Source organism: Acipenser ruthenus, chromosome 17, assembly GCF_902713425.1.
Source record: "Acipenser ruthenus chromosome 17, fAciRut3.2 maternal haplotype, whole genome shotgun sequence".
NCBI classification, from domain to species: Eukaryota; Metazoa; Chordata; class Actinopteri; order Acipenseriformes; family Acipenseridae; genus Acipenser; species Acipenser ruthenus.
Genome location: NC_081205.1, coordinates 25,733,091 through 25,746,652, shown reverse-complemented (window position 1 = coordinate 25,746,652; position 13,562 = coordinate 25,733,091). Strand labels below are relative to the sequence as shown.

The 13,562-nt window shown below is 36.8% G+C and overlaps 1 protein-coding gene across 2 annotated transcripts in view; it reads right to left on the bottom strand.

Annotated features, from left to right (window-relative positions):
- Positions 1–13,562, bottom strand: part of LOC117423261 (multiple epidermal growth factor-like domains protein 6) — a 75,382-nt gene that overhangs the window by 57,576 nt on the left and 4,244 nt on the right. For both annotated transcript variants that reach the window (XM_058990239.1, XM_034038782.3), the window contains exons 2-4: positions 13,331–13,465; positions 12,960–13,069; positions 12,435–12,539 (exon numbers count right to left, since the gene is read on the bottom strand). In XM_058990239.1, coding sequence (XP_058846222.1) covers positions 12,435–12,539; positions 12,960–13,069; positions 13,331–13,465 — 350 coding nt within the window. The remainder of the gene's footprint in view (positions 1–12,434; positions 12,540–12,959; positions 13,070–13,330; positions 13,466–13,562) is intronic.

Here is a 13,562-nt window from a genome sequence, read left to right as displayed (position 1 = left end):
ACTCCTCTTAAAGCAAATTCATTTAAAAGGTGTCTGGTTGAATACAATTCTCTACCCTTGGTTTTTACTTCCAGGAATTTTCTCCCTTGGTGAGATTAAGCATTTTATTCTGTTTCCAAAGAAAATCTCCTGCTTGTGCCAGGCTCACACATTTTTTAACCATTATGCATTATGTTTCCTTTGTTTCTTTTATTAGTCAATAAATATAATGTAGCTCTGATGTCACCTATAATGAAATGTTATTACCATTTCCCCCAGAGAATGCCAGCTATGTCTCATGGTGAAAGGTGAGTTGGCAGTGCTTTGGGGCAAGCCACTGCTTTATAAGCTCTGCTGGTTTTTTAACCTTCATTTTAGAGTTTTTCATCCAGCTAATAGAAAGGTCAAAAGACTGGGAAAACCCCATGGCCGTGGCCAATATTAAATACAAATTTACTTTCCTAATGGAACATTAAAATGTCAAGATTTTATTTATTGTACCTGATACATTATCACTTTTGTTAGATGTGTAAATGCCTTTTTAACCCGATTTTGCCAGAAATGTCCAATAGCTGATCTGATTTGGTCTAGTTTGTTATCTGCAACTGCAACAGACAAGTATGACCTTCACTTAATTGTATTTTTGTCTCCAAGGGGTCAAGTAAACTACCTACCAGTCACCAGCTTTTTCTTAATGGCAACATGTGGTTTTATACAATACAACACTAGTATTGTCTTCCCTATGTGCCTGAGGTATCTGCTATTAAACCCAGACTGGAGACTGTTAATTATGTGCCTTTAACTGCACAATATTAGCAGGCTGTAAGGAGAACAACCACATGACAGATTCTGTTTACTCTGGTGATCTACCATGTTGAATCAAGTTTACTTTGGTTTCGCTGGAAATGCACTGCAGTACACTACAGCTGGTGCGTACCAATATAAAGACACATTGGCTGATCCAGCCTACCTCACACATGTCTATGACAGGACACTAGAACCGAAGAGCAGCTCCTGAACACAAATGCAAAGCACCTTAAGTCAGACTTGAGAACACTTGACAATGGGGAAGTTTAGTGAACTCCAGGTAGAATAAACAGCATTGGAAATAACAAACAAACAGTTTGCTGTTTACACTGTGGTGGCATCTGTTGGATATCTATGCTACAACACACAGAGTTCAGCCAACTTAAGTAATATAGCCTCCAAATGGTGTTAAATGTGATAGCTACTCGAGAAATAAGCTTGGTTTTGTTTTAAGGTAAACCTTTAATAAATAAGATAAGATCCAGATGATTTGTATTAAACCCATATGTGCAAAACAGATCCCAGTAAGTCTAGCTGTCAGGTTAAAAAACCTATTGTACATTAACCAGCTCTAATACCCAGGAGCCAGCCCCTTTTTGATGAATTGTTTTAATATATTACTCATCTACGTGGGTTAGAAATGTCTATTTCTAACGTGACAATCTGAAAGTATGCTTTAAGTTTGTTTAACACTTTATACTTGTACTCTATAATACGTTATATGTATAATAACCTTGAAGACATACTGTACCGTTTTATTTTTATAAAAAGTGTTTTAAAAGTTTTGAATTTTGTTACTATTATAGCAACTTTCTCACTTTCATCTTTTGCAACAACAGAAAGATTTTTTAGGAACTTAATTAATCGTGTCCTGTTTCTAAGAAAGCCGCAAAGAATATATGCTTGTGACTCTAGCATGCTTTTTTTTTTTTATAGAATATTATATTGTATGGGGAGGGGGGTCGCAATATGTTATAGCAAATACATGTGTTTTATGAGACCCATGCATTTTGTATAAAAAAATATCAGAAACTTGCTTTATCATTTAGCACATTGCTGTTGAAGAATATGTTCAAAATATCTTTTTTTTTAGGTAACCTTTTCTCAACTTAACAACTGTTTTCAATATTTATAAATACACCTTGTGGATTGTAAATCATCTGATTTGTTAAATAGGTCGTTTCATTTCCTGCCAGTATCTCCAGTGTATGGTCCATATATTACCTCAAAGTGTATTCAATATGATCTTTCTTGACAACATGAACTGCAGATTTATTTATTTCTACATTCCAATCTAAGAAGTACTAATGTACATTACCCTCAAGCCCACTCACTAAATCATTATTTTTAACAACACCCTTTATTCTCTACCTTGGGCAGGAAACAGAAGAGTTACTGTCTGTCTTTTTTTACAACCACCAGCATAATAATTAAAGGTATGAAAAATGTTACTTTACCGAGTTAAGGAGTTTATGTTTATACCAGTTTATTAAAGTTTTTTTCTTATCGAGAGACATTCATACAGGTTTGGCTTGGATTATTTCTGTATGTTCCATCAAGGAATCTCATCATGAATTATTAATATGAAAATGTTCTAAAAAGTGTAAGCTGTTTATCACAGTGGTCCTTAGCCTGTGGGCATCTGACATAATCTGCAATACTGATGTAGCAGTATTAAAAATGTACTACTCGTAATATCTGCATGTTTAATGTCATTTTATTTTACATTTTGGAATATGCACGTGATTTAAATGACAAGAAAGAAAAATATTAATTTTTTCGATGGTAAAAACACAAATGTGCCTTTGGTCAAAAAACATCAGGTCCACTAGTTTAAAATATTCACAAAATGACTGATGCTGAAGCAGTTTGGAACATAAGTCCCCGTTTTAAGTTGAGCAAAACATTATATCTAACTTTTCCTGTAGGATTGAATGATTGAAGCATCTTGTCACATGTAGGCAGAACAAAAATGGAAGAGAACAGATGGGAATACAATAGCGGAGCTTGAGATCATTTCTATGATCTGAAAAACGATCACTGTTTGACCCAATGCCATTGCAATTACAACTAACATAGTTCTCAGCCGTGATGAAGTCTAATACCTTAATCCAGGAACTTTAACAAAGGTATTATGAGACAGCGGTAAAAGGAGAGGCCTCAGGATATCCTGCAGTGGTAATTATTGTAGCAACATTACCAGAGCTGTCAGAAAAGGTGTCCTATGGGCTTTGCACTGCCAGATACAGAGTGATCCAGTTTCAGGCTGTATGCTGATAGTGACTGTATGAATCAGACCCTGTCTGATATTATTATTATTTATTTCTTAGCAGATGCCCTTATCCAGGGCGACTTACAATTGTTACAAGATATCACATTATTTTTTACACATTATTTTTACATACAATTACCCATTTATACAGTTGGGTTTTTACTGGAGCAATCTAGGTAAAGTACCTTGCTCAAGGGTACAGCAGCAGGTTCCCCCACCTGGGATTGAGCCCATGACCCTCCGGTCAAGAGTCCAGAGCCCTAACCACTACTCCACACTGCTGCCCGTAATAACAGACATTAAAATAAACAAGAGATGTTGAGACTCTCCTGCTTCCCCTGACAATCTACGAAGAACTACATAACAGTAATCCCAAGTGAAAGGCCTACCAACTATATGCTCCTGTAGAACTATTGGGAGACAAATTAACTATACTGTAGGAATAGAGGCACACAATAGTCTCCCTACAGCAAATAATGGAAAGCATGTGGTGTATTCCCCTTATTTTAATGACAAACAATGTGTATTGGGGTTCACTGCTTGGCACATAACGCAATGGGGATTCATTTAATGATGAAAACCAGGAAAATGCAACATATTGTAAGAATGATCTTACTCATCGTTGCCTAGGAAACATGTATTAGTAGAAAAGTGGCAGTCAGAACACATTTTGAAGCAATTCAGGTATTCTGTTTTGAATTCCTTTACGTGCTTAGTATAGCTCTTGTGCAAGCAGAGATTGAAAACGAGTGAGGCATATTGTAATACTACATTGCATTAGATACAATGAGTAAAATAAAATGAAGACATAAGAGCACACAAAAGGAAAACATGTGCCCTTTTAGAGATGCTTTGAGAATATGTAAAAGCAGAGGGCGGCAGTCAAAATGATCCTACTAGCATTTCACATCCACACCTCATGTAACAGTAAAGCAGATGTGTTTGTTGCAGTCCACCAGCACATTCATGGGGTAATGCAATTGATTTTTAAAAGGGAGGGAAAAGGGGGTTTAACAAAACGCAAATTCATGAAATAAAGGTAGAACAGGTTCAATTGAATCGGTATGTGTTCCGTATTCCATTGTATGTAACATTTCACATGTTTAATATTTACCATGCTTAAATATATCTTAATGTCTAAACACAGTCCTGTAAACTGTGCTTTATCTAGTATAAAAGATACAAAGGCAGACATTGGGCAGTGATTAGTGTCACTATGTGTGTCATTAAATGGCCATTAGATTTGCTCAAACTCAACTGCTGTCCTTTACATAGCAATTGCACACTACTTGTCCCCGGTGCATGTCAGTTAGCCCCACACTCACAATTGTAAAGCTGAAATAGACCCACCATGTGTTCATGTGTTTCAATACCTTATTTTTTTTTTTAAGAAATGTAATTTTATTAAAATTATTTTAATCTGCTTTACTCATCATCTGCAATAATATATGGCCAAATTCAATCAACTTTTAGCTGGGAAAGGGAAATAGAAATTATGAATGTATGCAATAAACAAATGTAATATCTTTTTACTACAGGTTAAGCAGGTCACTTGAGTACTAATGCTGTTCCTTTTCAATATATTCAGTAAAAACAGCTTTTCTTTACTTTATATTTAAGTACGTTCTAAAGGAGCCTATATAAACAGACATGCTCTGCTGTGCTAGTCTTTACATAAACTACTGAACCTTTCTTATATTACTGATAATGAATGAACAATATTTTACAATAACAGGATTGTAGCTTTCAGGTCTAGCTCTTCAAAAATACATTTAATAGAAGAGGACTTGTGTCAGTTATGGCAGTTAATATTATAACAGCACATAACAATGGGAAGCTGTACATGTATAACCTATAACAATAGTCTGCTTTGAGCAGCTTCTGTCCCCATCTCCCCAGGTCACCACAGCCTTGTACTGACAAGTTCATTAACCTTTTCAGTGCAATAGGGCTCGTCATTTTACTGTCTCTCCTATTGTACTAATGAAGACAGGTATGAACATAGATATACTGTTAAAATCTACTACAAAAAACATTGATGACAGTAAGAATGTAAAAAGTTATTGAAATTAACTTTTATGCTACATAATACAGTATATTTATTTGTAACTGATTGGGATCTGACAGTGTTGTTTCTTAAGATACTACTTCCTTTACTTTTTGTAATCTTATGCATATACAGTTGATTTTCTTAGAGCTACCTTTACAATACATCTACAAAGGGTGTATCCATTTTCCAAACAGATTAAGTTACAGTCCTTTTTTTAGCTGCCTCACTATAACCAGAAAAAAACAAGTTTATCTGTTTATCTCTTAGTGTTTCCCAGGGGCCCCTCATTGAAAGCTATGTGTTACTGCAGCATGAAAGTCACAGCTTCTGCAAGACTAAATATTTACTGAAGAAGAACCAACACATAAACACACGGGTGTGTTTTACTTGTAAACCTCACATGTTTGTTTAGGATCACCATGAGTGGTCAATGACCTGCTACTGTGAAATTAGTGGGATAAAGGCACTGTGCTAGCCGCTCCTTATCAGCCCAAAATCTAAAAGGCAACCTCACTATTTGTTTAGCTTTACCTTTCCTTCAAATATCTCACCTCTAAAGAAAGACCATTATCGTCTCTAAGATGAGTGTGTAATTGTAGTTCATAAAACCACACACTCTCCAAGTTTACAGAGAAGTAATTTTCAATTTATTGTAAAGCAATGTAATAATGCATAGTTAACAGTCCATTAATTGGAAATGAATGATTGGACCACAAAACCAATATGTCTTTCATTAAGTAATCAGCATATAATTTCCAGTAACACCATTTCATACAAAATGCACACATTTGCATTGTAGAATACAGAAAGTCATTGCACAATATGGTTCACTGTGTGCAACAGATGTCATTACTAGCAAGGTCTTAAAAATGTGTACATTGCGGATGATTTATGTATCACTTTAGAACTGTAATTTACCTTAAATATATTTCTCACTCTAGTTTCTCCATTCTCATTTAGATTTAAGTCTATAGATAATAAAAATAAAAAAGTCTTCTTATAAATCTAAAAAGTAAAGTACTACCGCGAGGCTGGTTTTCACGACACTTGTGTGTGTTTGAGAGGAAGGACATTTTTCATACATGTGTTTCATATAAAAAAGGATTAAAAGTACAGAGCACACATTATAAATCATGTCTCTGCAAGCTCTGTGCAAATCAATACTGTCATTGCTTTGCATGTTAGACCCCAGTCCTTTCCTTCTTCAGCATACCAACATTTTTCACTTTCATTTGGTGGTGTCACGCACATCAGTTATAATATACCGTATTAGAAGAAACTCTGTGGATGCAGTGGCCAGCGTTGGCCTAGTCATACAGTATACTGTATGTGGTAGTACTAACACTTAACTTAACACTTAAGTGAGAGGTGCCTGAAAGTACTACACTTGCCCAGTTTGATAGATGTCCAGTGCAGCTAAATACCCCTAAAATTAGCCACGTACTACTTTGGTTGCTACAGTACTGTACTTCAGCTAGTCACCTATTGATTGATTAGCTTCCTGTGGAATCTCCCAGTTTGTCTCCCCAAACACTGTTGTAATAGGCACACACCAATTAGGCTTGTACAAGAATTATCGGAATGCAGATTTTTCAAAAGAAGTTAAAATGCTTGCAGATATTACCACTTAGCATGTGGAATACATGGCTCTTCTGCTTGAGTAGTGGTTGTGTGTGTGTGTGTGTGGTGGGGGTCACCCACAGTTACATTTCAAACAGCAGTTACACCCAAAGCACTATGTTTGCAGAGTCGCTTCTGCAACCATTTTGTTGTGCTTCAGTCAAAAGGCTCATTTTCATATTTTGCATTCCTAACCAGGTCTATTGTTTTCAATTTCACACCTGCTAGCATGCTATAAAAAAGCAGAAACCATCATGACTGGTAGAAATCAATATTTGCTCTGGGCTGTGATGTCACTGTGTTACACCTTTAATGTTTCTTTAATTAAGATCTTCCACATGAACTGCAACTGCAAACTATTAATATACCAATTTTTTTTTTATATATATAGTTTTGGTGCATTTAATAAATAAGTTATGTATGATACAGACAAAATGTTGAGCAAATTAATTTATGTTCCATACAAATGGGTTAGTGGTTTGATGTATTATTCATTGTCAATTCATTTCATTGCCCACCTCAAACGACTCTTGTCAAAAGAAATACTCTAGTAAATCATCCATAACATCCAGATCCAAGTCTGCTTTATTACACAGATGAAGGCAGCTGGCAAAAAGTCTAATTGAATTTGTCTAATACTGCATGTTTTTCATAAGAACTCTCCCTTACTGAACCAGCAGAAAGTACAATAAAACTTTTAATGAAACAAAACAAGTAACACACTGCCCTGAATGTAAAATTCAAGACTCAAACATGTGCCTAAATTTTTTGTTACAGGCTGTAACAAGGCTTTTTTAAATGGTGCAAATTGCATTTGGTGCAAGAACCTTGATAAAAGTGCTTTTCTTTCTATATGGATTGAATGTCTTCGTCAAGCGTTTTCAGGCTATTCACTGAGGTACAGTACTTGTATACCAGAGACAGAATTATTACTGTGAACACTGGGCAAGTTCAAAGGTGGCATTTGAAGTGGAATCATTCATGTAGACAACCATATAGTTTTCACTTTAACTGGTTTCTGTTTTTCCTCTTCAGTTTAATTAAATGGTTGTGAAAATCTGTTTATTTTCACAGAATCTCAAAGGTGTACTTTAGTTAAATTCCTATTTATTTAAAATACAATTAAAGAGGAAAACACTTAAAATGTAGATACATGAGGTTGTCACTTTGACAGATCAGATTTAAAGCAAACATATCAATATGGGTCAATGTAATTATTTAAATAGACTTGCTTCTTGGGAGAGCGGTTCCTTGCAAGCTAAGCGTACGACATGCTCTTATCTCTATTCCACAGACTAACCATGAGCGCTACTAGAATGCAAACAGTTCTCTAAAGGCATGCTCCAGAGATTTCTTGTTTAAACATGTAATTACAGCCAGATGTCTGCTGGGTCCTAGCAGGACAAACAAGAAGCTATATTGTCTCTGGTGAAAATTAAATCAAACTGAAGTTAGTTAGGGAAGTAATACTTGGCGAATACAGTCATTTAATTTCCAGCCACTGCTATAAAAAACGATTACCTTATTTCCCTATTACAATAAACCAAAAGATGTATTAAAGAAATGTGTATACAGAAAACATACAGTGGTTGGAGCCAAGATGGAAACAATGCATGATAAAGATAATAGTGTATTTGTAGGTTGCATATTTAGCTTCATTGTTCTGACTCTTTTGAACTCTCTCCCAGCTTTGGTGTATGATGCTCCCACCATCGGTCACTTTAAATCAACTCTCAAGACCCCAGGATGTGCCCTATAGCCTGGAGATCGCAGGTTCGAATCCAGGCTATGTCACAGCCAACCGTGACCGGGAGTTCCTGGGGGGCGGCGCACAATTGGCTGAGCGCTGCCCGGGTAGGGAGGGCTTAGGTCGGCAGGGGAATCCACGGCTTGCCGCGCATCAGCGACCCCTGTGGCCGATAGGGCGCCTGTGGTTCTGCAGTGGAGCCGCCAGATCTGTGTTGTCCTCCGGCACTATAGGTCTGGTGGCATTGCTGTGGATCTGCAGTGCGAAAAATGACGGCTTGGCAGGAGCACGTTTCGGAGGACGCGTGTTCCAGCCACTGTTTCCCGAGTCGGCGGGGGGGTTGCGAGCGGTGAGCCGAGGATACAGATAATAATTGGGCATGCTAAATTGGGGTGAAAACCGGGGTAAAATAATTGGCGATGACTAATTTAAAAAAAAAAAAAAAAAAAAAACTCTCAAGACCCACCTGTTCTCTCTTGCTTTCCATGCTCTTTAAGCCTGATATCTGCTATTAGCTGCTGTGTTGCTGCTACTACTTCATGTATTATGCACTTTCCACTGTATTTAATGTACTATGCTTTTTTTTTTTTACTGTATAGCATGCATTATGCATTTCTCTGTAAATAAAGTAGTATGGATTTTCTTGTTGTTACTGCATCTTGTAAAACGCTTCGTGATGGTGGTCCACTATGAAAGGCGCTATATAAAATAAAGATTGATTGATTGATTGATTTTGTTGCCAGAAGCCAAAAGCTATAAAATAATAGCAAGAAACTCTAAAACAAGGGTTGGACCACATTATTTCACTCACCTTTCATCTAACCTAAAACCAGCCTAGAACAAATGAGGCAATCTATTTATAGTTTTTTGAAGTGTGTGTTAATGCACATCATACAATATTTGAATCTATACCACAGTGGCATGACTGGTAGTGTGTGCTAAACAGAGGCTCTAGGGAACGGACTGGTTTTTGACAACTCCCGACAGGTCTATGCTCTCTAATGGGTTTAACAGTCAAGTGGCTGAGGCCCAGTGCCACAGTAACACATTTTATGGAAACAGCTATAAAAAGACTTTATGATGAGCACTTATTAACTTCTAGAATTGTCACAGGAGAAAGAAAGAAAGAAAGAAAGAAAGAAAGAAAGAAAGAAAGAAAGAAAGAAAGATTTCTGTATTTCCTAAGGCCAATATCATTGTGTTTGTCAGGATTCTTCAAAGCAAAGAACCCCTCTTAAATCAACCTGAAAAACAACTAAGCCTGTTTTTTATCAACCACAAAAGACGATTCATTACGTTGATAAAGTCCTCTTGATTCAACTAAAAAGAACTCTGCAGGTTAACTTAGAGAGCGTTGCTGTACATGTAGGAGGCACAGCCTGGAAGATCATTTGGAAACATGTCCACTAAAACACATTATTATCAACCACAAATAGATATTACCAGTTACAATATCTGGGTATTGATTACCTATTATATTATATTTATAGTATTAGCAGAACTAGTATTTTACTGTTTTATCACATGTGATCTATTGGTTGTGAATAATCATGATTTGTTTTTCAGTACTATCCCAATCGGAGGACCTGTATACAATGTGATACACTATAGCAATAAATAAAATAATTAATTCATAAGTACATGTTTTTGCATCTGAGAAATGCAAACCTACAGCTGAGGACTCGTCGTCTTTTCTTTGGCAAAGAAAGCCGTTTTTTCCTTCCCTGCTCCAAGCTCACACAAGGAGTGAAGGTAGGAACATTTGTCATATAGAAATGACATGGCACTGGCAGGAGGCTGCGATGTTAGTTTAACTTTATTCCACTGAGGTACTGAAATTAGACCTGAAAACTTCATTTTTAGAACTAATATTTCAAGGGTACTGTATTTCAGATCACAAGAAAATATGTTTCAAAGACTGCCTTGAAGGATTAGGAGACTCAAGTTTTCTAGCTGCTATTTTACTGTGAAAAAAACATTAAATACTTTGCGGTTTTCTTAAAAACTGGCCGGAATAGGTGTGCTAGGTTTGGTTTACACTGACAGGCTCTTACTGACAGGGAAAATACTTTACTTATTAAAATATTTACACAACAAAAAAAAAAAGTCATCACAATTTTTCCCAGGGTAGCACCGTGGTAGCATTTGGAATCAGTTTTAAGCTGCTGGAGTACTTCAAACACCAACACAGACATAACTGTTAATTAGCAGTTGAGGAGAAACACTGCTGTTGGATACCTTCCAGGAGAGGCGTTAGATTCATTTTCAATAATCTCTCGTTCTCAATATGGTAGCACAGAAGCAGCTTTGGCTTACATTTCGTTCTTAATTGTCATCTGTTCCAAGTGATGTTAGAGATAAAAAAATGCATGTAAGAGGGTTATTAAAATATTCACAGCAAGGGAAAAAGAAGAAGTATAAAAACAATATTTGGGAATAGCCAGGCCTTCCTGTGGAAATACCTGTGGGCAGCACAATAGGTGTTTATTTAGCCAGCTAGCTCTCCTGGTCTCTCAGTTAGCACTTCCTGAGGAAGGTCTAAACTGAAACAACATTTTCTTTCTTAATGTGTGATTGTTTTTTTTTTTGAGTGTGTGTATATGCATTACTTTGTTTGTCTGGTTTCTGGAAGTGATGTTTTCTTGTGACCTCTGCACAATGTAGGCCCAATTCACTACTGGTAAGCGTTTACTATAGTATTAGTATATAGTGGCTTTAGAGCTGGTTATTATTTTAATTGTTATAATTACAGTGTAATCACATTGTAATAAGGGTAAAGGCTTATAAGTGTGGATATGGTGTTAAGGGTTTTAAAATACTATTCTTACACGCAATATTTTGAATGGTGCCTCATGTTTTGTTGAGTATCTTATTTTTTTATACATTGGAATATGCAGACATTTTAAGTCAACACTGGAGTAATAGTTATAGCCACTAAACTACTTGTGGTATAGCTCCCACAGGCAGTGATTATTTAATAGTAAAAAAAGTGTCTCCTTCTTCTTTTTAGTGAATACAGCGTCATCGTTTTAAATTTGCGAAAAGGAGGATTTTAAAATACTCTGTATCACTTTTAACAAAACACAATAAACACTGCAGCAGTTTAGCCATAACAGATATCCATTCATTAGTCTATTTCAAAGACATCAAACAGTTTTGTTTGAGACAGACTGAGGTCGAAGAGATCAGCGAACAATTCACTTTTATAGGCTAGCAGAGTTCCCATGAAGTGTGTTTTTCTGGCAGATACTTAGAGAAACAGTACAATGTCTGAACTTGTTGACCTTTCAGATATCACTGTCTGGTATTGTTATAAACCTGTATGCTGTACAGAATGCTGTAATGCGAAAAACATCTGAGTGGTATTACCGAAAAAGAGGTATGTTTAACTTATAGTGCCATTAGTCAGATGAGAATTGGCATAGGTAAAGTATGTGAGGGCTAAGATAACAGCATGGGAATAATCGATGTTTCACATGTTTTTAAGTCAACTATGAAAAGCCAGAAAAGTCATAGTCAGAACAGATCTAATTTTTGCCAGCCTGCAATCATAAATGGGAATGACAGTCTATTTCAATATCTGTCTCTATCAGTTTCAACTCCCCTATCGTTAAAGGGTGTGACGTCACAGTGAAACCTGAGTGACATCCTGTCGACATCCTTATAAAGCACAGATACACAGCAGGTAAATATTTTTTCCCTGCTGTTAAATTGAAAAAGTGATACCTACCACTAGCATATTACCTCCCCATCAAGGAACTCTTCAATCTGAGAGGCGTAACATTAAATTGACAGATGATAAACCACCACATGTACCCAGGCAGAAGAACATGACATTCAAAGGAATCATGTATAATGGACTAAAGGACGTATTGAAGTGAGCGGTCCTGTTTAACATGCAAGTGCTGTTGCTTTGTTCTCAGGTTATTCTAAGACAGGTGTGAACAGCTGTCTCTCACCGTACTGGCAGTGGGATCCTTGGAAGCCTTCTGGACACTGACAGACCCTGGAGCCTCCTTCATAACATTTCCCTCCATTGAAACACGTACCAGCAGAGCACACAGCTGTGGAAACAAAGACAAGCGGATTGTTGAGTGAAAATACACAATAGAGAAGTGCTGTTTAGCGGTCAGTTGTACATATTTTGTTCCTTTTCTTAAAGGTGCTTGTTTTGTCTTTCGACAAATGCATCATACAAATGTTTTCCTTACCCATATATAAAGATGCCTATAGTAAATTAATGAATTTATGGGAAGCATATATTAAGGTATCAACAGGAATTTCCCTCAGAACATATCTTGTATAATAGGATCCTCAATTGTTACACTATTGTAAAACACTTTATACTGGGAAAAGCTCTGTTATTCTATTAATCATTCACTAAAACCAGTGGCTAGTAGTGATTCCCAGCTTCTCATTAAATGGAATGCTTCTTTGTTCCTGCTGTGTGGCTGCATGTGCAGCTTGCTCTGCTATACACTTACAGTGCAGACAGCCCACTTCATCTTCCTGCTGAGTCCACCCCGGGCAGCACTTGTAAACTGTTTGGAGCTGCACGCTGTATACCTGTCTGTAAGCTGTGTAATACCCAGTCCTGTGATCAAGTGAAAAATACAAATGAATTATCCATAAATCACACTCTGCAAATATAAAACACTGTACTAGAATATGTGTTGGTGGTGCTAGAAAAAAGATTCAGCCATAACTTTAAACTCTTAATCACAATTTCTCAGGTAATTACGAAGACAGGCACGTAGGTGAATGCCTACTTCAATAAGTAGTACTTGGCATTGTTTATAAGACTACAGCCCGTATTTAGAAAGCTTTACTTAAAGACATTAAAGCAATGTCCTACCTTCTTTCATACCCAACGCACCACCTCTGTCCAGTACAGCCTTGTTTCCACACTTTGACCATGCGAGTGAAGGTCTGGACACATGGCTGTCTGTGCCCGATCATCGCCAGCTCCTGCTCTGTACACACGTTAGGCCTAGAGAGAGAACAGAATACGAGTAAGAGTGATGAGTAGATCAGCCAGGCCTTTACTGCAGTATACCATGGTAAAGGCACAGCACAGCACAGCACAG